The sequence below is a fragment of the Mus musculus genome, chromosome 9, assembly GCF_000001635.26.
Source record: "Mus musculus strain C57BL/6J chromosome 9, GRCm38.p6 C57BL/6J".
Lineage (NCBI taxonomy): Eukaryota > Metazoa > Chordata > Mammalia > Rodentia > Muridae > Mus > Mus musculus.
Window position 1 is genome coordinate 110,382,138 of NC_000075.6, and position 26,073 is coordinate 110,408,210.

At 50.0% G+C, this 26,073-nt stretch overlaps 2 protein-coding genes across 8 annotated transcripts in view; one reads left to right on the top strand and one right to left on the bottom strand.

Annotated features, from left to right (window-relative positions):
* Scap (SREBF chaperone) overlaps positions 1-2,812 on the top strand; it is a 51,662-nt gene extending 48,850 nt beyond the window's left edge. For 3 of the 5 annotated variants that reach the window (XM_006512083.3, XM_006512084.3, XM_006512085.3), the window contains exons 19-23: positions 1,412-1,494; positions 1,595-1,761; positions 1,929-2,009; positions 2,130-2,336; positions 2,419-2,809. In XM_006512083.3, coding sequence (XP_006512146.1) covers positions 1,412-1,494; positions 1,595-1,761; positions 1,929-2,009; positions 2,130-2,336; positions 2,419-2,664 — 784 coding nt within the window. In that variant the 3' untranslated portion in view covers positions 2,665-2,809. Of the gene's footprint in view, positions 1-1,411; positions 1,495-1,594; positions 1,762-1,928; positions 2,010-2,129; positions 2,337-2,418 lie in introns of all 5 variants that reach the window. The other 2 variants (NM_001103162.2, NM_001001144.3) reach the window with 1 other exon arrangement.
* A 134-nt stretch (positions 2,813-2,946) lies between these two features.
* Ptpn23 (protein tyrosine phosphatase, non-receptor type 23) lies at positions 2,947-26,073 on the bottom strand. 3 transcript variants are annotated; one of them, XM_011242931.2, is made up of 25 exons: positions 25,897-26,064; positions 15,984-16,058; positions 11,564-11,691; positions 11,234-11,310; positions 10,566-10,615; positions 10,348-10,479; positions 9,845-9,966; positions 9,630-9,761; positions 9,497-9,544; positions 9,072-9,128; positions 8,907-8,965; positions 8,714-8,793; positions 8,493-8,607; positions 8,333-8,398; positions 7,906-8,051; positions 7,336-7,653; positions 7,104-7,258; positions 6,875-7,026; positions 6,604-6,783; positions 4,594-6,514; positions 4,317-4,501; positions 4,108-4,212; positions 3,881-4,019; positions 3,677-3,790; positions 2,947-3,595 (listed from the first exon to the last, which is right to left on the bottom strand). In XM_011242931.2, the coding sequence occupies exons 7-25, from the start codon at positions 9,890-9,892 to the stop codon at positions 3,116-3,118; spliced, it is 4,500 nt and encodes a 1,499-aa protein (XP_011241233.1). In that variant the 5' UTR covers positions 9,893-9,966; positions 10,348-10,479; positions 10,566-10,615; positions 11,234-11,310; positions 11,564-11,691; positions 15,984-16,058; positions 25,897-26,064; the 3' UTR covers positions 2,947-3,115. The 3 variants fall into 3 exon arrangements, with proteins under 3 accessions (XP_011241233.1, XP_030099856.1, NP_001074512.1); XM_030243996.1 differs by lacking the exon at positions 25,897-26,064 and adding an exon at positions 24,603-25,872 and having other exon boundaries at positions 9,845-9,925; NM_001081043.1 differs by having other exon boundaries at positions 2,952-3,595; positions 9,845-9,925; positions 25,897-26,073.

The following is a 26,073-nucleotide window of genomic DNA, read 5'->3' on the forward strand; positions in this document are numbered from 1 at the left end:
TCTGTAGACAGTTGTGAGCTGCCATGTGGGTGCTGTGAATTGAACCTGGGTGCTTTGGAAGAGCCAGCAGTGCTCGTAACCTCTGGACCATCTCTCCAGCCCTCATTTGGGTCCTCCTCAATTGCCCAGAAACTCACTTTATAGCCTAGACTGATCTTAAAGCAATCCTCCTGCCTTAGCCTCACAAGGGTTAGGATCACATGAATGTTGTACACCTGGGTTCAGAACATCTTTCTTGTTAGAAGTCTGTTTGCTTGCTCTGTCCTCCTGTCCCTCTGCTGCTTACCCCTCCTACCATCGTGGGCTTCTGACACCAACTCTGGTTGGAGAAGAGGAATCCTAGTTCCCAAGCTTTGGCTGTAACTGCATTCACAAGCTCAGTCTACCTGCCTACTCCACGATGGCTCGTCCCCGGGTTCCTGGCCGTTGGCTTCACCATCCCAGCTAGAAGGGGGCCTTTGCTAGGGGTGGGGGGAGGAGGTATCAGGGGAACTCTGGCTCTCTGCATTTTATCTGCTGCCATCTCTTCCTGCCACCACTGGAACTCCATTCTCCCCCCAGGCTAGCCTATCACATCTGAGTGTGTTGGGAATCCTTCCCTACTGCTTGTTCTCTAGCTTTAGGAAGTGCCCACGTCTCTAACCTTCAAAGTCCCTGACGACCATGCTTTCCCCTTCCTGTGCATCATAGAATTCCAGTTGAGTCTTTTTGATGAACATGATATGCACTGCCTTTTGCTGGGACAAGATTTCAGGATGCACCAGATTTGTGATTGTGGGAGCCACTGGCAAAGATTCCTGCCTGTGTCTGCAGCTTGTACCTAAGAATTCTTGGGAACAAAGAAAATCTTGCGTGGTTAAAGGACACAAGTAGACTATATACTCAGCAGGTTCAAGTTGACCTTTTCCCTCCCTCAGAACTGACCCAGTTCTGACTCTGAAAGTTCCAGAGGAGGCTTCCCTCCATCTGCTGTCTTCCTAGGTTCATCTTATTGCTCTTTTTCCTGTGTGTATAAGTGTGCACCATGAGCCTGGTGCCCGTGGAGGTCAGAAGAGGGCATCAGATCCCCTCTAACTGGAGTTCCAGAAGATCGAGAGTTGCCATGGAGGTGCTGGGAACTGAAACCAGCTCCTCTGCAAGAGCAGATGCCCTGAACAGTGCTGAGCCATCTTTCCAGCCCTGTGTTTATATTGATTTACAAGTGTGGATGACACTCATCAGCGACCACATTATGAATTATTAGCTCATTTAACATTTACAGCCACTTTGAGGTGGGGGCTGTTAAGCCCCATTTTACAGAAAGGCAAGGCTTAGAGGCCAAGTGGTAACCGGCCCCTCAGCTTGAGCATCTTCTTATGGCACTTTGTGCATCCCTCCAAGCTATATAGTCTTTCCCGTCCTTCTCTTCTAGGATTGTAGCTGCTCGGCTTAATGGTTCCCTTGATTTCTTTTCTTTGGAGACCCACACTTCCCTCAGCCCCCTGCAGTTCAGAGGTTAGTGGGCCTGAGGCCCGCAGGCATTATGTATGTGGGTGGGGGAATATGTCTGCAAAGTGCCTTTTTAAGAATCTCCTCACTGAGCTTGTCTCCTTAGGGACCCCAGGGCGAGGCAGTTCTCCTTCCTCATCTGTGTACAGCAGCAGCAACACAGTGACCTGTCATCGGACCCACACAGTGCCCTGTGCACACCAGAAGCCCATCACAGCCCTGAGAGCTGCTGCCGGGCGCCTAGTGACAGGGAGCCAAGACCATACTCTAAGAGTGTGTATTGTTTATCTCTGGATACTGGTGAGCTGGAAAGGGGGTGAGGAGGAGGAGGAGGAGGAGGGACCAAGCTACAGGAGTCTTAGAGCAATGGTGGAAAGCATTCCTAGCTAAAACACGGACCTTGGAAAGTCCCTGAGCCCAGAGCCTCTCCTCTGTCCTAGGTCTTCCGACTGGATGACTCGTGTTGCCTCTTTACCCTGAAGGGCCACTCAGGGGCAATCACAGCTGTGTACATTGATCAGGTAAGGGACCTGTGGTGGGGCTGTGGGATTTGGTTCCTGGAACAGTAATGGGATGGGGACACTTTTGTTGATAAAGGCACATTACACTGTGACCAAGTTCCTTTGGGCCTCTTTTCCCAGACCATGGTACTGGCCAGTGGAGGACAAGATGGAGCCATCTGCCTGTGGGATGTACTAACAGGCAGCCGGGTCAGCCAAACATTTGCTCACCGTGGAGATGTTACCTCCCTCACCTGTACCGCTTCCTGTGTCATTAGTAGTGGCCTGGATGACTTCATCAGTATCTGGGACCGCAGCACAGGCATCAAGCTGTACTCCATTCAGCAGGTGAGGAGGCGGGTTATAGGTGTTGGTGTTTGGGGGATTGAACACCCCCAACATTGAAGACCTCTTCTGCCTTTGCCTGCAGGACCTGGGCTGTGGTGCAAGCTTGGGTGTCATCTCAGATAACCTTCTGGTGACCGGCGGCCAGGGCTGTGTCTCCTTTTGGGACCTAAACTATGGGGACCTGTTACAGACAGTCTACTTGGGCAAGAACAGTGAAGCCCAGCCTGCCCGGCAGATTTTGGTGTTGGACAATGCTGCCATTGTCTGCAACTTTGGCAGTGAGCTCAGCCTAGTGTATGTGCCCTCTGTGCTGGAGAAACTGGACTGAAGGCAGGTCAAGTACGCTATTCCCTTTCCCCCATCCCAAGGTGGGGCACAGGGGATAGCAACTCTTTGGACCTAGACTAGAGGCAATAGCTGACTCTGAACTGTTGTCTCCTGACTGTAATAATAAACTTTTTTAAAAAACCACATTTACCAGGGGCTGAAGTTCTTGTCATTCCACACTCCTCCTAGACCCTTCTCAGAGCTGTCCAAGAAATGTGGGCTAGGAACAGCAAAGGGGGAGGGGTCTTTGGCACCTCTGAGGCAGCAGTAGGTGAACTCAAGACAATGGCCACAGAATAAGTTTATTATTTCAGCAGCCCAGGGCTGGAAAAATGTCAGGTTCCTCAAGGGAGCAGAGCCTGATCTGAGGCCTGCAGTGCATCTCCATCTGGCAGAGCTGAAGGCAGCAGGGATGGGAGGTGTAGTGTAAGGATCAGATAGGCAAAGCCTTTTCAGGTCTTGTTGAGTGTCCAGAGTGGATCCAGGAGGCTGAGGGGGTCATCCGTAGGCTGGGCAGCCCTTAGACCCTGCCCGTTGTGGGCCTGCAGAAAGTTCTGCTTGCTCATCCGCTGCTTTCCCCGTAAAGAACTGTCCAGTGAAAATGCTTCTGGAGTCAGAGAGGCCAACAGCTCCAGGGATGACGAGGGGGGCCCTAAGCTGGGGGCTTCAGGCACTGACGGCTCCTCCTCTGGCTGGGGGGCTTCAGGCAGAGGTGAAGAGAGTGGGGGAGGCGAGGAAGATGGGACAGGGGTAGACTCTGGAAGGCTAGCTGGTGGAAGACCTGGGGGTTCTACAAGGCCTGGGAGGCTGGCAGCTGGGGAATCCAAGCCACCTAGGGGCCGGATGCTGAGCTTGGCAATGGTAGCCTGAATGGAGCTGATGGGCACGTCTCCACCAAGGACCAGATCCTGGGAGTCCTGAGGAAGGTGGTTCTGAGAAGGGAGAGCTAGTAAGGCGGCTTTCACGGGATTGTGACCATCCCAGCCGCCCTCACCTCGAGGAACCGCCCTCACCTTCTGGCTGATGTTCACACTGGCCACAGGCTTGCCAGGAGGAGGCACACCATGGCGCTGTAGGACCTGCTCCACATGTCTCACCAACGCCTCATGGCAGAACTTGAGGTGAAGCTAGAGACACACATTTGGTCTTGTCAGCTGGGCAGGACCATCCTCACCAAGGGCAAGCAAGACCCAGCTCAGCCCAACCCACCCACTCACTTTTTCCTGCAGCATGTGTTTCCTCTGCTGCCGCATCCGCCTCACCAGCTGGGGCAGCTCTGGAATCCCATTCCCAGCCTCCACCTCCTGCACGGCTGCATAGAGCAACGCGAAGGCTCCTGTGCGGCCCACCCCAGAGCTGTGACAACAAACAAGTATAAGTCCAGGCCAAGAGCCCACGGGGTACACAGCCTCACCCCCTCACTCCGGTACTGCCGGCTCCTTACCTGCAGTGTACGACAATAGGTGTGTGCAGGGGTCGCTGGTGCAAATAATGTGCATGCACCTCCTGGATGAAGCGCAGCAGATTGCCAGGGCTGTCTGGCAGGCCTCTGCAGGGAAAGGGCAGGTATGAACCAGGCCTGATGTGAGGCCTTCATCCCTAAGCACCCAAGAAGTTTGACCTTGACCCCACCAACCAGAACAGTAAACGCACAACTCAGGCCAAGTAGGGAAATGGAGGTGCACAAGAGAGCGCTTGAGGCTCTGATCCCGGAACTGCAGACTCAGCACTCGCTCCACATGGGTCTCAGTAGTACGAATACTGCTCAGTGCCACGCTCAGGGCTCCATGCACCATGGGCTGGCCCCTCTCTGTGGGGAAGTAACGCGCCACCTTTTGCTGAAGGGTAGACAAGACAATTAAGGTTGGCTTTCCTGGACTCCCTGCCTCCCCACTCCGATTCCCTCCTAGATACCCATCTAGGCTCTTACCTTTTCCATCTCAGCCTCAGACACCAGCATGACAATGACTGACACTTTCTGTTCATGCACCATGAGCCAGAAATCTGCAGCTGTGCCAGGCAGCGGAGCCTGGGTGGCCACTAAGGGTGGACAGTATGGCGAGAGCCCCTCCACACAGCTAGCATTAATATAATCATCTTTGCCTGAGCGCAGCACCACACGGTTGCTGTCATACGGCATGACATCCTGGTGCCGGTTCTTCAGGGAGTAGCAGCGGGCAATGGCAATGGATCGACCTCGGGCATCGTGTTCCTGTGCCTCTTGCAACTCTCTCCAGATGGCATCCAGTGCTCCTGCATCCCCCAGCTGGCCCCGAAAGGCCTCCAGCTCCTGCTGCAACTGCTGCAGCCTCTCGGGATGTTCATAGGGGTCCTGCTCAATTAGCCGCAGGGCCTGTGGCCGACGGCCCTCAGCTGCATCTACCTTGGTAGGCTGTAGCAAGGGCTGCCCACCCCCAGGAGGCTGGGTACCTCCATGCTGGCTCTCAGGGCTAGAAGACAGAAGGTCTGCAGCTGCAGCACCTCGGCGCAAACAAGGTGGTGGCTCGGCTGTTGGAGGTCTTGAAGGTACTGGGCCAGGCCCTGGTGATGGGGCAGGTGAAGGCACCAAGTGTGGACTAGGGGTGGGCTGACTGGCTGGTGGGGGGCCTCGAATGGAGACAGGGGTTGCCTGAGGACCAAGGGGCCTAGGGGAAGGGGCAGGGCCATATGCCAGGGTGGGGTGAGGATGAGGGGGCCCAGGGCTGGGGAAAGGCAGAGCCCCTGAATGTGGGGGAAGAGGGTCTTGAGATGGGCCTGGATAGAGCTGGGTGTGTAGGGTGGGTGGTGGTTGTCCCAAGACACCAGGCTGAGGAGTAAAATGGTAGGGTGTTGGTGGTGGTGGTGGAAGAATCCCTGGGGCCTGAGATGGGAAGAGATGTGGATGCTGGAATGGAAGGGGCTGTTGTGTGGGTTGTGGCCCAAATGCTGGCCGTTGGGGCTGAGGCTGGGGCTGGGGCTGGGGCTGGGACTGGGACTGGGGCTGGGGCTGGGGCTGGGGCTGGGGCTGAGGCTGAGGCTGGGGCTGGGGCTGGGGTTGGGGCTGGGCCTGGGCCTGGGGCCCAGTCCTGGGGACTGGAAAGCCTGTGGGGATCCCAGGAGGAAACTGATGCTGTGGTAGAGGGCCAGTGAGGTGCTGCTTGGTCCCTATAGAGTAAGTATAGGGTGCAGGCAGAGGCTGCTTGGTCCCTATAGAATAAGTATAGGGTACAGGCAGAGGCTGTGGTTGGGGAACAGATTGAGGTACAGGCTGAGGCACTGGAAAGCAGGGCTGGGGAAGAGCAGGGGTAGGGTTTGGCCGTGGTGCCGTGTGGCTAGAGATAGGGGCTTGGACACTATCTACTGTGGTGGTAGCTGGCCGAACTGTCATGGCTAACTCGGGTCCTGAGAGCTGGGGAGGTGGAGCAGAGGGAAGACCTACAACTGGTTGGGGTGGCCCTACCCCTGCATAGGGACTGCTTACAATTCCATGCTGGGGAGAGGATCTGGGTACGAGGCCCAACTCCGATGTATAGGCAGGGGCTGGGTAGAGGACCGTTGCAGGTGCCATGGGAACTGCAGCCCTAGGCTGCATCAGTTGAGTGGGGCCTGAATAAGTTCCAGGGGGTAAGGGTCCTGAGAGATAGTGGGTTGCTGGGCCTGTGGAACTAGGGAAGGGGCCAGGAGAAAAGTGGAGAGGGGCAGTAGTTCCTAGGAATGGGTCAGGTAGCCGTGGGCCAACCATCATGTCAGGGGGCAAGCTGCGCAGCTCCTCAGGTGTGTCTCCAGCCTCCACTGCCTCCCCCTCCTCACGGCGGGACAGCAATGGCTTTGGGGCTGTAGGCCGAGGTGGTGGTGCCTTCTTCTTCAGCTCTCTAAGGGACAGGCAGGGAAGTAAGGCTAGCCTCCATAAGTCAGGCTGGCCTGGGCTCAACCTACAATGAAGCCTAAAGACCACACCTACCTGTCCAGGAGCTGCTGGCGAGCGGCCTCTTGGGCACGACAGATGGATTGTGCCCGTTCCAGAAGGGTAGCTACCTTGCTTTCCAAGTCTGCATAAAAGTCCTTGCCTTCTTGGGACTTCTTCATCAGGTCCTCATAGGCCTCATAGGATGCTACCAGGGTCTGTAGTGTGGAGTTCCACCTTGGTAGGCAAAACAAAAAGCCAGATTGAGGCAAGCTATAGGGACAGAGCTCTGGATGGAGCTGCGGTAAGAACAAAGGCAGGTACTGACTTTTGGTCCAGCTCACTAAGCACCCGCCGCACGGCTGCATACTGCACGTTGGCCTCAGTCAGGGCACGGAGGACATTGTCCTGGGCGGCCAGGTTCTGCTCCAGGTAGACCTTCAGCTGGTCATACTTCTTCAGCTGCTCCTCAAACAGTTTCTGAGGGAAGATGGGGACACCACCACCTAAGGAGAAGCCCAGAAACAGAGCCCTGTCTCGCTGCTCACCCAACCCACCTTCATCTCTGAGTGGTCAGTGGTGACCAGAGAGGCAGTGATGTCATCCTTCTGGATCAGCTCTCGGAGCTGCTGTTCCAAGGACACACGCTGGTCCCGCATCTCCTGCACCTTGGCGAGGATGCGCTTTAGGTTTTGCAGCACGGCTTTGTCCTCTGAGGGCGGCAGCAGTCAGTGAGATCAAAGAGACCCTAGTTCCAAGCCTTTCCCCATAGCAACGGGCGGGGCTTACCTGGGGTGAGGGCTGGTGTGGGTAGGGCAGCCCGCACCTGGTCCAGTGGTCCACTGAGCAGGCGCAAGTTACCAACATGCAGGTTCATAGCACGATGCAGCTCACTGTTGGTGAAGGAAGCCTTTTCATGCACTTCCATGTACTTGGCCCATTCTCGCCTCACCTCTGCAAGCTCAGCCTTGGCAACAGAGGGGCCAGGGCCAGCCCCGGCCTGGCCCAGGGTCTCCTGCAATTTCTGCTCTTGCAGCTCATCTTCCTCCAGTAGATCCCTGATGTCCTTCAGGGAGGCCTCCACATCCGTGAACACCCCTGACAGCACTGAGGTAAGGGTAACATTGAGGTAGGCAGATCAGGCACCACTCTGCCTTCTGCCCCCAAGACACTGAAACGCCCACTTAGATTAGAGCTTGTTTCCTAGCACCTGCTAAACCCCACAAACACAGGAAGTGATCCACAGAAACATGTGGGCGGAACATGCCCGGCCCAGGGCTTCACCAGCATCCTCGGTGGGGAGGCCATGGCAGACGGCTTGCATGCTACCCCTGCATCTGTCTGCTGTGCTCTGCTCACCCTGCATAGACTGGACAAGGTTCTTGACAGTGTCAGGCCGGACGCTGAGTGCCGCACACTTCTCCATGAGCTGGGGGGGGATATGGTTGTAGGCATCCAAGTTGTCCACTGTCTCAGGGTCCAGCTGCATGGAGTCCATGAACTGACTAGGGAAGGAAGAGGGATGACACAGGATCGGGTGGATGCTGGGCTGGCCCAGTTCCTTCCACATAGAGAGCCTGCTTGGTCCATCCCCTCCACTGGAACTAGACTGAAGACTTAGCAGAGAGAAAATTGTCACCTTTACCTCTCTAATACTACATGGCCTAGTAGCTATGCCCAAGCACTGGTACAAGCACATTAACACCTACAGTCTAGATCTAGACTCTGGTCAGGGAGGCGGGAAACCTGGTGTATACACACCCCCCACCATTTGTCCCCCACTTACTCTAGGACCTCATTCTTATCTTCAATTTTGGCCAGCATCTCCCGAAGCAGTTTGGCCTTCTCCTCACTATGGAATAAACAGAGCAGTTGCTATAGACCTGTATTTTTGAGAGACACCAAGACCCTTTATGCCAAGGAAAGGGCCAGTCCCTCCTACACACCTGTACAGTGATGAGGCCTCATGGGCAGCCATGGGCACCAACTTGGCAAAGATGTCAGGACCTGTAACAGCTGGGTCTGTGGGGTTTACTGGCAAGGGCTTCACCAAGGGAGCTCCTAAGGGCAGGGAGCATCAGAGATCAGTCCACAGAAAACTCAAGCAGCCTCCTCCCTATCCCATCTTCTGCCAAGCCCACTCCTAGCTTCCCCTCAGCTGTCACACCTTTCACAGGCTGGAGTGTATCCAGTGCTGGCACAGCCTCATGGTAGATAAAGTCATTGTCCTTCTTGGCAGAATTATATCTGGGAGTCAGGAATGGGGAGGGGAAAAATTACCAAGGACAACTAGATTCCCATGGCACTGTTAGCTTCTTCCCAAGAGTACAAGGATAGCCACCCTAGCCCCACACACTCACTTGCCCCCGATGACATCCATAGCAAAGCGAAGTGCATCTTGCACAGTGTCGGGCTGGCCCTGTGGAGCAGAGATAAGAAATAACCAAGGCCAGTGCTGAGATCTGTCAGGTCAGCTAGCTCTGCCTCCATGGCTCTGAAGAGCAGCCACATGTGTTCAGCTTTACCTTGGCCAACTTGATGGCTTCATTAAGCTTGTCCAGGGCACTCTGGAAGTAGGCCACCTGTGGAGGGCAAAACCTGGTCTGTCCTTTCCTGCTCGGGCCCTAATGTTCCATGTCCCTAATTCATCCTACCTGATGATAGCATCACTGACCATAAGACCAGCCCCTCAGGTAGCAGATGCCAGCCAAGCCAACAGCCCCCAAACAGCTCCACTGTAGCTCCCAAAGGGCTACCCTCCCTGTGGGGACCCCACCATACCTCCTGAGACCCTTACAAACAAGGGCTGCAAGGTGGTGATGGCTTGGCACATGGTGTAAGGAGGAAAACAAGGATGGGGACAGAGAGGACCAGCTCCAATATGATGTAAAGACGATCATAAAAGCCCAGAACAGATCCTCAGTGCACCCCTTACCCACAGTCCACTCACCCGTTCCCCAAATTTCTGTTGCTCCTCAGCCTGCTTCCCCATGTGTAGCTGGGCAAAAAGGAATAGGCATCACACTTGTCTCCTAGGCTACAGCCATCGGGCTCACTCCACACCCAGCAACCCCTCACCATACATGAGCCACAGCCGCAAAGTAGTAGATCTTCATTTGGACAAGTTTCTTCCAGTCTTTCTGGATACGGCCCAGCAGGGAGGCAGTATCAGGGTTTTCCAAGGCCCGGCATGCCTCCTTATAGTAATCTACCACCTAGGAGTTGGAATGAGTCCAGTTATCGAGGACCAGGGGCAAAGCAACCTGTGCGCTGATGCGGGCCTCAGCCCTCTTCCTACCTGTGCGCTGATGCGGGCCACTAGAAAGCTCTTCCGGTTGTCCAACATGGACTTCTCCAACAGGCACTCCTGAGCCTGGCCCTGGAGCAACAAGTGCAGGTCACCTGAAGGTCCTTTCCTTCCTGGGAGCCAAGGGACAGACCAAAATATCTCCTCTCCTCTAGTCTCCCCCAAAATTAACACACTGCCAGATCTTCCTGAAACTCAAAAGACCCAACACTAGGGCCTCTTTCCTGCCTGTCCCTTACTACAGGCACATGGCTGGCCCATGATCTAGCTGGAACTGCCTCCTCCCTTAGTCATTTCTTCTCCAATTTAACTTAAAGTTAGGGGCGGTGGCTCATGATTAACCCCAAAAAGACAGAGGCAAGACGACTGGCCATGATTTTGAAGAAAGCATGGACTACACAGCAAGTTTCAGACCAGCCTGAGCTACAGAATAAGACTCTATTTCAAAACAGAAACAAGAGCAATCTGGCTCCACCAGGGCCCCCCCTGCTCACCAGCATGAGGTTGACATTGAGCGTAAGGATCTGGCGACTCATGTCCACACTGAAGGCCTGTGGGAAGTGTTCACGCAGGTAGGCAAAGGCGCCTGCTGCACACTGGAAGTGGGTGCAGGAGACTTTCATGCCCTGGGAGGGAAGAGGTGAAAGATGCCACTTCCGTAAGGCAGGAAGCAAACTCTGGCGGCTGAGCCCACGCTGTCCCCAAGCCTCACCTCCTCAGACACCCGCTTGTCCATAGCCCCCAGCATGGAGTGCAGTGCACCTAGAGAGGCAGGGGACACTCGGTTACAAGAGCCTGGGGATGCTTCCCAGGCCGCCCACTCGTGTGCTGAGGCTGAAGTCGAGGGGCACTGCTGTCATTCAGTCAGAGAAACAGGTCTGAGACCTGGGCGGTCAGTGCAAGGATTCCCGAGGAAGAACAATCACAAACCTAGCCAAATCTTTTCTCCGGTTATGCACCTGACTGGGGGTAAAGCAGGGAAGAGCCCCCATTCTTTCCCTCAGCCAACAGCACAGCTGACTTGAAGGGCAGTCTAAGGCCAGCTTTGACCTCCCTCCCTGAAGCAATCTGAAAGCCGTTAATTTGGGGGGTAGGGGTGATACTCTCAGACAAAAGAGGCCATGACTCCCTACTGGAGTAAGTACACAGCGACAACGCTTGTGACAGTCAGCCCAGCAGAGCAACCCTTTAAACAGCGACATGCCAGTGACCCAGAAATCAGCAGAAGTGCCTGTGTGCTGTGGTAGAGGTGGGGGAGAGGTTACAACCCAGGCACCTTTCTTTCATCCACTCATGGCTGTTTTGGCCATCTGACCTAATGAACTAAGACCCTGGGCTGGGAGGGCTTGGAGGAGGCCATGGAAGGACCAAGCAGCTCACCGAGGTTGTAGAGAATACAGGCCTGCTCGTACTTGATGTCTTCATGGGACACAGACTTGCCCGAGAAGATCTCAGTCCTGCAGACATGCCAGTCATCTCAGAGTCACACAGATGGTAAGAGCTGGCCTGGGCCCAAGGGTCAGGGGAGGGGACCAACCACCCCGGTATGAGACAGGCATCTATGGGAGATCACACTAACCCATTCCCCATCTTGTGCAGCAAGGAGAGAAGAGAGGGGGAAAGGATCAAGCCTATCACCCAGGCATCCCAGCTGTCCAAGTTCACACCTTCTAAGTTCTCATCTGCCCAGCCCAGTCTACCAGTGCTCACCAGGTGACAGCTACAGCAGCCTCCTGGCCTGAGCCCATGGGCACCCGACTCTGTAGGTAGTGTAGCTGGCCAAGGTACTTTCGAAGAACACTGCAGCCCTCAAAGTCCCGGGCAACGCGAATAGCATTCTGGGAAGTAGGATGGAAGAAAAAGGCTCACCATCATTAGAATTGCAAAGAAAGCCCTCTCTATGCCCACAGTTATTGGATATACCATCCTGGCAGCCAAAGTCTGTCCCACATTTCTAGAAGACACTCTGTAATGTGCTTTGAATTTTTTTACTGTATTTAACTTTTTACTTTAAAAAAATTATTTCATGTGTATAGGTGTTTGGACTACATATATGTGCACCACATGCATGTCTGGTGTCTGTGGAGACCAAAAGAGGGACTTGGCTTCCGTGGAACTGGAGTTATATATGGCTGTAAGCTGCCATGTGAGTGCTGGGAATTGAAACTGAGTCCTTTAGAAGAATAGCTGTGCTCTCAAGTGCTGAGACATTGCTCCAGCTTGATCCGAAGTTCTTCATCTGAAACTATATAGTTAGAGACATCCAGGTCGGTGGGGCAGGAAGATGCACAGCTGCATCCCAGAACCAGGAGGCAGGGATAGGAGCAACAGTTGTTTAAGGCCATTCTTGGCTACAAAGCAAGTTTGAAGTCAGCCTGAGTTACACGAGACCCTGCATCAAAAAATGATGTGTGGGAGGCCAGATATCCAAGACAAAGAAAAAAATCCTTGAATGTGCATACTAAACCACTTTCATAGCACTGTCAGATTAAAGCCCTGGATGCCACAAGACTTTCCATTAAAGGAGGCTGTTTACATGGATTATGTCAAGGCTACTCACACAAGAAAACAGTCCACAGCTAAACTAAAGACAAAGGTTGCTCGGGATATACTAACATTTCAATGACATGCTACTAGGCAAAAAAAAAAAAAGTAACAGATGAATATAGTGTGATCTAATTTCTGTAAAAGCATATGATATGCAAATAAATATACAGACCAAAAAGGGGGGAAAACCAGATGACTATACCTCAAAATGTTGATAGTGATTAAGTAATTATCTATAGGTAGTGAAGTATTTCTGTGTGTATGTAGAGTGAATATATGCACACGTGTGTGCTGGTACGTGTACCCGAGGTTGACATCAGGTATCTTCTACGATCACCCACTACCTTGTCTTTTGAGACAGGGTTGCTCAGGAGACCCAGAGCTCTCTACCTGGCTGGACTGGCTACTCATCTCCACTCCCCCACTCCCTCCCCATCAGTACCAGGGTTACAAATGTGCATGGCCACACCTGGTGTTTTATATGGATCTGGGGATCCAAACCCAAGTTCTCATGCTTGCATGCTTGGCACTTTACCAAATGAGCCCCGGTTTATCTTCTTTTGAATACATACACACACACATACACATACACAGACACAGACACACACACACACACACACACACACACACATACCCAGACACACTCACACATACACAAAGCAACAGAAATCAATGCCGCCTGATTTTAAATGAAAACCAAGTATTGTGTATATTTGTTTAGAGATTTATTTTTTACTGACCATGGTGGCACCTGCTTTTTAACCCAGCACTCAGGAGACAGAGGCAGGCAGAGGCAGGTAGAGCTTTCTGAGTTTAAGATTAGCCTGACGAGTTGCAGGCTAACTAGGGACATGGGGTCACTATGTAGTCTTGCTTGCTATGTAGTCTAGAGCTCACTAGTAGACCAGGCTGGCCTTGAACTTGAAGTCACAGTGATCTGCCTGCCTTTGCTTCAGTTTTATTTTTTAGTTATGTGTATGTGAGTATGTGCAAGTGCATGCAGTTGCCCTCCAAAGCCAAAAAAGGGCATCAGTTCCCCCAGGGCTGAAATTACAGGCTGATACGGGTGCTGGGAACCAATTGGAAGCAGTGTGAGCTCTAAGCACTGAGCACCTTTCCAGCTCCACAAGTGTCTAAGATGAGAGCTGCGTGGACGTTGGTCTGTTGGCTCGGGTTGGCCTCCAACTCTAGCCACGAAGGATGGCCTTGAGCTCTCTTCCTGTTTGCTTTTGTTTTTGGAGACAGGGTTTCTTTGTGGTGTGGCTGTCCTAGAACTCGGTGTAGACCAGACTAGCCTAGAATTCAGAGATCCGCTTGCCTCTGCCTCCCCAGTGCTAGGATTACAGACACATGCCACCGCCACCAGTGGCTTTTTGTTTTTAATGTGGGGTGGAGAAAGGGTGTCACTGTGGCTGAGGCTCCCATTCAGCAGTCCTGCCTCTGTCTCCTGTACCTGGACTCAGAAGTGTGCACCGTCATGCTTGATAGCAAGTGTTTCTTTCCCAGGGTTTCTTTGACATATATGACTGCCAACATCATCACTATTTATTTAGACCCGTTATTAAGAAAATAAGGGTGGGCCGGGCGTGGTGGCACACCAGCCTGGTCTACAAAGTGAGTTCCAGGACAGCCAAGGCTACACAGAGAAACCCTGTCTTGAAAAACCAGAAAAAAAAAAAAAAAGAAAAGAAAATAAGGGTGGCTGCAATGATGGTTTACACCTTTAATCCTAGCACTAAGGAAGAGGCAGCAAGACCTCTGTGATTTCCATGCCAGTCTGGTCTACACAAGCAATCTCCAGAATGGCCAGAACTACTGAGAAAAACTCATCTCAATTAACAACAACAAACAAACAAAGAGAATAGGAATTACTTAAACACAGCACTGAACTGCTGGGGTGCTCAGTGCGCGAACGTGCTTGGTGTGAAGCCTGATGGGCTGAGTACGTCCCCAGAACAGACTTTGCAAGTTGTCCTGTAATGGCCACATAAACGTCCCCCCTCTTCCAAACATGGCCCCCTTTCCCTCTTGAGTATATATAAACACAAAATTTAAACAGGGTATCATGAGATTTCATTTGCTCTACTAATCAAGATTGCAACTACGTGGATAATGACCAGGTAGAATTCAGTGTGGAATCACTAACCAAAGCAAAAATTAACGTTTCAGGTAGGATAAGATAGTGAAACAACAAATAATGGAGGAGCTACATACTTGGAATCTCATGGGCCAGAAAAAAAGACAATGTAGAAAAGTCGAAAAAAATGTTTCAAAAGAGTGAAAATGTGGGCCAAAAAGGGAGATTCCCACTACCCCTGACATATACTATACCTAGATGAATGCCATATAGATTAAGACTTAAACTAAGCCGGGCATGGTGGCACACGCCTTTACTCCCAGCACTCGGGAGGCAGAGGCAGGCGGATATCTGAGTTCGAGGCCAGCCTGGTCTACAGAGTGAGTTCCAGTACAGAGAAACCCTGTCTCGAAAAACCAAAAAAAAAAAAAAAAAAAAAAAGACTTAAGTTTAAAACAAAACAACAAAGCCAACCTTGGGGGTTTGGCAAGATGGCTGAGCTGGTAAGGGTTCTTGCCATCAAGTCTGAGGGTCTACGGTTGCCCACGTGGTGGAAGGAGAGAACCAACTCTTGCAAGTTTTCCTCTGACTTCCACACATGTCCACACACATACACATACATACTATAATCAAATGTAATTTAAAAATTTTAAAATAAACAACAAGAAAAAGATCCTTGAGTCCACACATAAAGGCATATGCCTATGATCCCAGCACTTGGAAGACAGGGGAGAGGATTTAGTCCACGATTAGGTTGGACTACATTACAAGTAGTTCCAGGCCAGCAAAAATACATGACAAAACTGTCTCAAAAACAAAAATAAGGACCAGCCAGGTCTCTCGGCTTTAATCCCAGTACTCAGAACACAGAGGCAGATCTCTGTGAGTCTGAACTAGCCTGGTCTACACAGGACAGCCTGGTCTACACAGAGAAAACCAGTCTCAAACAAAGAACAATGGAGTATGTGGGTGCCCAGATGGTGGATGCTTGCCTGGCACGCATGAAGCTTGGGCCCGACCCCCAGCACCACAGAATCAGGTGGTACACACCTGCCATCTTAGCACCCAGAGGAGGAAGTGGGAAGGTCAAAACTTCAAGGTCATCCTCAGCTGCACACAGTGTCTAGGCCTCTGTGGGTTCCATGAGATTACGTCTCAAAAATAGACCAGGTTGACAGCTTAGCAGCTAAAGACACTTGCTACCAAGCCTGAAGACATGAGTTCAATCCCCAGTACAGCAAAGTCTTAAACATAAAGGAACAATGCCTATAATCCCAGAACTTTTGGGACAGAAGCAAGACCAGCCTGAGCTACATTGAGATCCTATGTAAAAGAAAGTAAAATAAGCCCCCTTCATTCTGGTGCTTTTATAGACAGACAAACAAACAATCCGAAATCCAATGTGACCACCACAGTAGAAGGTAGACTTGTGTTTTGTTTTGTTTCTTTAAAACCTCTTCAGCAAACCAATTAAATTTGGCCCTACATACAAATACTTTCTCCTACCTGTCTGAGTAATTCCAGCTTCTTTAGTTCCTCGTTGTAGGCTTCTGGGTTCTCTCCATAATTCTTCAGGACAAACTAGAGGGAGAAAAAAACAAAACAAAACTGTAAGCAGAATGCCCTGCAGAGCCGCTCTGAGTCTGAGGCACACAGCTGATGATTCTGACAGCCTCCTCTTCCTCTGGTCCAGTGAGAATGAAGGCTACACCCTGCGCAAACACTTCATTCAAGCGTCCTCTCTGCTGGAGTCTCAACTATAACCCGGAATTCAAGCTGCAAATAGGCTAAAGGCACCAAACAAGAGCAAGAGAACAAACCCACCAGCCCCTCCTGACAAGGAACGCATCAATGAAAAAAGCGCTCCATACTTTCCTCCACTCAAGAAAAGCCAGAGGGAGCGTGATGAGAAATGAGACAGCGCCGGCAGTGGTGGCGCATGCCAGGAGGATTTGCTGAAGGAGGCAGAGGCAGGAAGATCACGAGTTCGAGAAATGAGCCAGCATGGAGTGGGGCGTCAACCAAAAACACCAGGGCTGGAGAGACAGCTCAGCAGTTCAGAGAATAGGCTAATCTTCCAGAGGTTACGGGTTCAATTCCCACACCCACAGGGCAGCTCACAACCATCTCTAATTTCCATTCCAGGGGATCCAGTACCCTCTGCGGGCCTTCCCTCAAAACGTGGTGCAGAGATACACATTCAGGCAAAATAGTTGTACACATAAATAAAACATTAACTTAATATAAAATTAATTTAAATAATAACAAACAAACAAAGAGCAGGGCTGGAGTGGCTCAGCTGGTAAAGGGCTCCCCTGTCTCCCACGAAGGCCTGCGGTTGATCCTGAGTGCCTCATAACGCAGCCACGGCGGCTCACACTTGTGATCCCAGCACCCAGGATGGAGAGAGATCTGTTTCTCCCATACAGTGCTGGTGGGACTATAAATTAGTGTAGCCATTATAGGAATAAGTATGAAAACCCTTCCTGGGGACCTAGGTTTAACGTCCAGCAACTAACTACATGGTGGCCCAGAAATGTCTATTACTCCAATTCCAGAGGATCCAATGTCTTCTCACCTCAAAAGCCACCAGACACACGTGTGGTACACAGATATACATACAGACAAAACAACCATAAACACGAAATTTAGTAAGTCTTAAGAAATAAAACAACTAAAAATAGGCACAGAAAGCTGGTTTAGTGGGTGACATCAGGTCCTTGCCGTAAAAGCCTGGCCGACCTAAGTTCAATCCCCAGAACACAAAGGTGGCAAGCAAGAGAGGACGGCCATGAGCTGTCTGACCGCAGGCAGGCGCCTGGAGGCAGAACTGAGAGCAAAGACCACAGAGGAACACTGCTGACTAGATGCCCCTCACTTGCTCAGCTTGCCTTTCTTTTCCTTCCTTCCAACAAAATTGGGTAAACTGAGCTGTATCCAAGAGGCATGGCTTGTTGTGGATCTGGGCCTGATTTTTTTATTGCTCTTACATGTAAAAGGTGTTAATATCACCTGCTACACCTGCCTCACAGATCTGTCATAAAGACTCAATCTAGATCCTAAACAGAAAAAGAGGATGCTCAACTGAAGATACACTTTATGATATGGCAAGACCTGTACTAAGACTCAGAACCATACGCTCTTCTCATGTGATAAGATGTTAATCTTTTCAAAATTATAAGATTCCATATCCCAGCTGGTCATGGTAGTACAAACACTAGTGATGCAGAGGCAGATGGACCTCTGAGTTAGAGGCCAACTTGGCCTACATAACAAGTTTCAGTCCAGCCAGAGCTATACCCTTTCTCAAAAATATTTGGTATAGCAGATAAGGGATGTGTAATTAGCATATGATCATTTGTACCGCTGAAGGTCATTTAACATTGTCTGCTTCTAGAGGCTGCACTTGTTCTGAGCTGTTGCTCTCTTCTTATAACAAATGATACAAAACCATGTCAAGAATGATCCCTGGAATAAGAATTCTGAGTCATGCCATGGCTTGCAGGTTAGAGAAAGGGAAGATCGGTGACTAACAATGGGGGCAGTAGGACCGAGGCAGACTTCCTGACACCAACCGTACTCTACCTCACAGTCTCTTCTATCAGCATGCTCACTTTCTGCATTACTCTTAATTTGATATAATGCCTTCAAATTTTGCCATACTAATTAAAGCAATGAGCAAATAAAGCATTAAAGACATCACATGGAACTTTTTAAACACTGAGCGTCTCACTGTTGTCTAGGCTGGGCTTTGACTCCTAGGCCCACATGATTCTCCCACCCCAGCACTCCGTGTGGCTAGGACTACATGTGTGCACCCAAATCATCATGTATGTCCAGGGCATCACATACACTGTCTCTTCCTTTTAAATTTCCATTTCCAAAGCTGAATCAAATCTAGGTCATTCTGTGGGCTGTACTAAGAAAATGCACAAAAAATTGAGTCGTACATACAATGTTGCTATTTTATACACAATCAGTTGCTGAATTTCAAATAAACAAAACTTTATTCACAAGGCAGAGTGTTGCCAAGTAAAGCTTTCAGCCCAGTCATGTCTTCAAGTCTGACAATTACAGGTCAAAGGTATGGGCGTGAGAGCACACTCTTTAAAGCCTATCCTAGTCTGACCACACATAATTCTCAGACTCCTTCCTCATCCCTTTTGAGCAGCTGGTTGGTCTTTTCTGAACAGCATGAGTGAGGAAGACGTAAGCTACAACTCCCAGAGGGTGCTAGCACTAGACTGGTTATTCAGCCAACACTCACAGGGCAGCTGCACACAGCTGGGAGAGCTGCCTTACTCCTACAGAAGTCCAGCACGAGGAGGTGGGGACAAGGTCAGATATCAAGGTCGTCCTTGGCTATAGCAAACTCCATTTGCACTACAACTCTCTGTCTTAGAAAGGGTGTGGAGGGCCAGGCAGTGGTGGCGCACGCCTTTAATCCCAGCACTCAGGAGGTAGAGGCAGGCGGATTTCTGAGTTCGAGGCCAGCCTGGTCTACAGAGTGAGTTCCAGGACAGCCAAGGCTATACAAAGAAACCCTGTCTTGAAAAACAAAAAGGGTGTGGGGGATGAGGGAGCTAGGTAGAGACAGTTCTGTTGGGAAAGTGCTTGTCACACAGCAAACATGAGGGCTTGAGATCAATTCCCAGCACCCACATGAACAGCTGTACATAGCACCCCAACTCTGTACTCCCAGCAGCACTAGAGAGATGATAGCGATCCCAGGGTTTGCTAGTCAGCTAACCTCCTCCACAAGCCCCAGGTACCAGTGAGAGACCCTATCTCAAAAACTAAGGTAGACAGCTCCTTAGGAACTATACTTGAGGTTGGCCTCCAGCCAACATATACATAAATGTATAACCTGTAGACACACAAACATGTACACATACACACACCAAAGAATTGATTACTTTCTAAGAAAAGAACCTGGTCTAAACCCTGAGTGAAATGTATACAAGCTTCTGATGTTTGAAATTAAGACTATGAACCATCCAGGTTATTGTAATGGGACCATTCTGTATTATAACAGAAGTAGAAAGACAGGTTCAGGCAGATCAAATGAGTCTTCTCATCTGTGATAAGACATAAACAGATCCACACCACAGATAACTGACAGTATTTTATATATTTCATGTCCTCCACTGGTGAGCATAGGGGACCAGTAGGCTTCATTTCAGTTCTTCTCATTTACCTGTCCTGTGGGAATTCTAGAAGAGACAAAAATTCCTCAAAGCCAAAACACCAGATGTGGCCAAGGTGAGCAGCAGGAAGAAGCAGGAGCATGCGCTTTCTTCAGAGCAAGTCAACTGACAGGACAAAGGACCCGACTCTGCTAAGCAGATGGGGGACTCGGAGGAAGCATGGCTTAGCATGAAGCAGGAACTCAAGAATGACCTGAGCAGGGCAGCGGTTGACATGGAAGTGGGAAAGCTCCTACAGAAGAGGGCTGAGGAGTGAAGTTACTGAGACAGGCTGCAGCGAGCTGCTGATATGCCTGACAGCAGACAGCTTTCCAGAGGCCTGATGGGAAATGAACATTTAGAGATCAGCCAGAGCGAGAGGAGAAACCAAATGGAGGCCCCATGGTGCCCAGAATGTATCAATCAAAGGCAAGCTCAACAAGGGTGGGATTCTCAGAATCACTACGCTCCCAGGTCTGCATGGAGAACGAAAGAACAAGGGATGGATGGCTACACCACCTCAGGCTACGTGAGCCTGACCTCTGCTCCAACGTAGCTGCTTACGGATCGGTGCTTAGCAAAGAAATGACTTTTAATATTAACAAGTGTGGCCAAATCATGCACTGGTAAAGAGCACAAGAGTCACCTTCAGTGAGTCAGTCCTCTGGGCCTCCAAAAGGGTAACATGGCGCATAGGACGGATGATGTAGCTCACTGATGAAGGATTTGCCTCATTTGAACCCCTGGGTTCAATCCCTAGATCTGAAAAGAAAGGTGATGCAAAACAGCCCAAAGCCAGCGCTTGTCCACTAAGGGCTTATGTGAGCCCAAGTGCTAACTTAGTTTAGCACTGCAGTTCAAAACCGGCTTATACTTCTTACTGCTATTTCACATGAAGGAAGGGAAGTCACATCCATTGGGAATGACAACAATACTGTTAACAGAAAAACTAAGCTTACATTTAATGAAATGTATCTGAGCAAAGACATACTGATTTGTGAACAGGGCATTCTTCCAAAGAGCCGCTTCAGAACCTGCAGCCTACCCTAAAGCACAGAAAACAACTTAGTTAAGGTATCAACAACCGGTCAACAGTTACACCTCTGTAGTTAAATGTTTACAGGTTAGTTAACTGACTATAGGGCTTCCTGCCAACAACTAAAGCTAATGTCACTGAGATAACCCTACACTGGGCTGGACATGGGAGAGTACACAGGCCCAGAGTTCACTCCCTAGCACCACCAAACAACAACCAAAACCCTGTACTGTGTGGATCTTTTGGGTCCAATGCAAGTGCCCAACACAAATCTCTTTAGATGGGTGCTCCTGTACCTTGTAGATATTTCTAGTCTCTCTCTCAATCTCTCTCTCTCTCTTTTGGTTTTTCGAGACAGGGTTTCTCTGTGTAGCCTGGCTGACCTGGAACTCACTCTGTAGACCAGGCTGGCCTCAAACTCAGAAATCCACCTGCCTCTGCTTCCCAAGTGCTGGGATTAAAGGCGTGCGCCACCACGTCCGGCTCTCTCTCTCTCTCTCTCTTTTTTTTTAAGATTTATTTACTTATTTTATGTCTATGAGTGCTCTAGCTGCATGTATACCTGCATGCCAGAAGAGGGCATCAGATCCCACTATAGATGGCTATGGGCCACCATGTGGTTGCTGGGGAATGAACCCAGGACCTCTGGAAGAGCAGATAGTGCTCTTAACTGCTGACCCATCTCTCCAGGCCCAGATATTTTTATTCTTTAAACTGCCCTAACTTTCTTTTTTTTTTAAAGATTTATTTATTTATTACATGTAAGTACACTGTAGCTGTCTTCAGACACACCAGAAGAGGGAGTCAGATCTTGTTACAGATGGTTGTGAGCCACCATGTGGTTGCTGGGATTTGAACTCTGGACCTTCGGAAGAGCAGTCGGGTGCTCTTACCCACTGAGCCATCTCACCAGCCCCTGCCCTAACTTTCAACTTTCCCCTACTACACAATGGATCTTTGTGATAAGGGGTAAGGGGCTGTATTATAGGGATATAATTCAGCGACAAAGTCCTTGTCAGGCATGCCTAGCAGACCCTGGGTTCAAACTCCGCACCAGTAAAAAACAAAAAACAAAAAACAAAAACCTTGGAATGACTGCCTGTATTGCTATGGCTGAACCGTCAACAGAACCAATTTTTACTCTCTCTCTCTTTCTCTCCTGAGCTTCCACCAAGTCAACAGTAGTTTCTGCATTTAGAGTGAGGACAGAGAATGACAACCAGACCAGAGGCAAACAGTAAGGCAAGGCCTCTATTGTCAGGGAAGAGTAAGTTCCAAGGCTCTTAGAGTGGCTTCTGCAGAATCTCTTCTAATGTTCAGGGAAACGTATGTTCGTGTGTATTTCCTTTTCAGATAGGGTCTTACTATATAGTTCTTGCTGTCCTGGAACTATGTAGACTAGGCTGCTCCTGAACTCACAGAGACCCACCTGCCTCTACTTCCCAAGTGCTGGGATTGAAGGTATATGTGGCCATGCCCAGTATGAATTGTATTTCTGGAGCAACGCCTCTCATTGAGAACAGGTGCTCTCAGGGTCTTTCTTGACCAGAATTTGGGCTGGAGAGATGGATCAGAGTTGAGAGCACTGACCTCTCTTCCAGAGGTCCTGAGTTCAATTCCCAGTAACCACATGGTGGCTCACAACCATCTGTAATGAAATCCGACGCCCTCTTCTGGAGTGTCTGAACACAGCTATAGTGTACTCACAAAATAAATAAATCTTTTTAAAAAAGAAAAGTTACATTCAAACAGAAATCTGGAGGCCTGATGCGGTGGCATTTGCTTGTATTCCTAGCAATGGAGAGGTTGAGGCAAGAGGAACAGGAATTCAAGCTTAGCCTCTGCTATATAGCAAGTTTGAGGCCATAACTGCCTGTAATTCTGTAGCGCTCTGTCTTAACCAATGTTCCCACCCTCCAAAACCTAGGGATTTGGGAACTGAGATTATGTCTTATTTTGAGACAGGGTCTCACTATGCAGCCCAGGAATCCCATCTTCCTGCCTGTTTCCCAAGTGCAGACATATAACCACCATATCTGACTAGGCTGAGATATTATTATTAAAACGTATGTGGGTTTTGCATGTGAATACAGGTGCCCTCGGAGGCCAGAAGAGGGAGTCTCATCCCCCTACCCCATCCCACCCCCACGCATAAACACACCCAAATTGGAGTTACCAGCAGTCTTGAACTGGCCAACCAATGTGGGCCATGAGAATCAAACTCCAGGCTTCCATAAGAGAGATGTTTTATTTTCTACTGTCCATTTGTCTAGGCCCTGGACAAAGATTTTTTTTTCATGTATTTAGGGTCAACATAATCTAAATCTAATTTAAATTCCCTCTAGACCAGTAGTTCTCAACCTGTGGCTCATGGCCCCTTTGGAGATTTAAATGAGTCTTTCACGGGGGCTGCCTAGGATCATCTGCATACCAGATATTTACTTTATGAGTCATAACAGTAGCAACATTAGCAGGGCGGTGGTGGCACACACCTTTAATCCCAGCACTTGGGAGGCAGAGGCAGGTGGATTTCTGAGTTCGAGGCCAGCCTGGTCTACAGAGTGAGTTCCAGGACAGCCAGGGCTATACAGAGAAATCCTGTCTCGAAAAACCAAACCAAACAAAACAAAACAAAAAAACCCAGTAGCAACACTAGTTATAAAGTAACAACAAAAATAATTTTATGACTGGGGGTCACCACAACAGGAGGAACTGTATTAAGGGGGCGGCATTAGGAAGTTTGAGAACCGCTGCTCTAGACTGTCAGTCATTTGAGAAACATTTTCCTAGGTAGAGGGTATTAGGCTAAAGGAACATGGAGAGGCCCCTCTGGTATCCCAACTGAATATGGGGTTAAAACACAGCACATATAGGAGCAGAGTGTATCGGAGAACACCTTTAATACCAACACTTAGGAGGCCAAGGCAGGCCTGTGAATTTGAGGACTGCCTAGTCTACATAGTAAGTTCCAGGATAGCCAAAGCTCCATAGTGAGTCCCTGTCTTGAAAAGAGAAAAACGAACAAAACCCAATATATATATAGGGCCAGAGTAGCAGGGTCAGGGGAGGAAGGCACTTGCTGCCAGGTCTAACCACCTGAGTTTGAGTCCCTGGACCTGCCTAGCAGAAGGAGAACACTAACTCCTGCAAGCTGACCTCTGGCCTCCACACAAATGGACTGCCATGCCTGAACCCACACACCCAGACACAGACACAGACACAGACACACATACATACACACACACACACACACACACACACACACACATAAAGATCAAACACAGCACATGGAACTGTTGTTAAAGAAAGGGTGAAGGGAAGGAAATTCAGAAGAGGAAAAGACTAATCCAGATTAAGTTAAGCTTTTTGGAAGTCAGAGCTACATACAGCTGGACCTTGAAAGTTGAATGGAACCAATTCACAGAGATTACAGAATGGCCCTATTGCCTCTCTGTGGGGCAAACATGAGAGCTCTTTTAAGTAGACCAGTGATTCTCAACATGTAGGCCTCAGCTCCTTTGGGGTAGCAGATCAGATAGCCTGCATATCAGATATTTACACTAAGATTCCTAGCTAGCAAAATTAACAGTTCTGAGGTAGCAACCACTGAGGTAATATAATTTCCACAATCAAAAGTACAACATGGAGAAAAGCCTATTAAGGAAAGAAGAAGTAATAATTATGAACAGAATGTAGAATACCTAAATCACAGAAACACAGATCAAACATATAACATATTACAACAGGAGTGAGACAAAAGATCAAAGAATTAGGCTATGTCAGAGAGAATCCTGAATGGGAAACTAAAAATACTGGCTTTACTCTGTAAGACTCTGTATAACCAGGGCCCAATATACTATGTCTTTATCTTCCTCAATTTTGATACATTTTAGAAAAATTCACCTCATAATATTAAACAGAAGATGGTAGCCAGGTGGTGGGCGGTGGTGGTGTACGCCTTTAATCCCAGCACTTGGGAGGCAGAGGCAGGCGGATCTCTGAGAGGCCTCAAACAAAGTGAGTTCCAGGACAGCCAAACAAACAAACAAACAAAAAAAGAGAAGATGGTAAAGAATTAACAAAAGTCTGTAAATTTAGATCAATTGGCTTACTACGCTGGTCTTACAGGTGGGGAAAGGAGTCTGGGCTGGGGGCATATATCTCTGTGGAAGAGCACCTGCCTAGCTTCTTGTGCCAGGCTCTGTCTGGGTCTGATACTCACAGCTTGGACCACCACCACATCCACACACCCGGCACCTGAATGCACCTCACCCTATCCTCAAGCAAGTAGGGCCTGATCAGAGGAAGTGGTGATATGAAGAGAATCCAGGAGGCAAGTCCATCGGAAACTACTTCCAAACCCATTTTCTTTCTCCTCCTTTCCCTAAATACCACGGAGTGGTAAAGGATTCTAGACTGTCTACTCCAACCGCTGCTGTGCTAAATCCCCAAGACTCCTCCCAGCTCCCCACCTGCCCACTGCTGCTACGGCCCTCTCGGAGGTTACCCAGTTCCACATCACCACACCTGATCTCACCACGGAAACCCCTTGCCTCAGTGAGCTCCAAACGACTGCTCTAGCCAGCACAATGACTCATAGGATGCCAAGAGCCCTAGCGTGATTCAAGCCCTCTAATCATCAACAAGAAACTGTCTTTTTGGTTCAAAGGAACTTTGGAACAGAAATTTTGTCAGGAGACCATAGAGAATTGGAGGGTCAGACATCCAACTGCACACAGACACACACTCAGTCACACACTCTAAGAGCCAGACATTCCTATGGACCACTCGGGCTCCGGTCTTAAACACACATTCTTTCCTAGTCCAGTCTTGAACTGGGAGGCCACCAAGGCCCGGGCCTAGCATGGACTCCGTAGACCCTGGACCGCCATCGCTCCCCGCGGGGGCTCCCTGGACATGGAGGAACAGGGCAGAGCTGGGTCCAGGAGCGTCATCGCAAGGAAGCGCTGAACCTCGGTAGAAACGCGGGTGGTCTGGGACAGAAGTCCGGAAGAGGGTCCCCATAATGATGCACTGCCAGTCGGAGAAAACGATGATGTGCCGGCCGGGGAGGGGTGGGCCATCCTAAGGGAAAACGCCTGGCCCGACCTGTGACGGAACCCGGGGAGGGACAGGCGCGCAGGGGGGGCGTCACGCGCGGGCAGACGACGGAGATGCGCGGCGAAGGTGTGCTCACCTTCTTCACCGCAGACTGGAAGTGAAAGTCACCGGCCTCCTTCAGGTCCAGCCAGATCATGGGCATCCGGGGCACGGCCTCCATCGCGGGTAGCGCCTAGCGGCCCTAGGGCCGCTCCCCTCCCAGGTCCAGCAGCTGCTTCAGCCGCGCGCGCAACCCCGCCCCTCCACGCCGGAA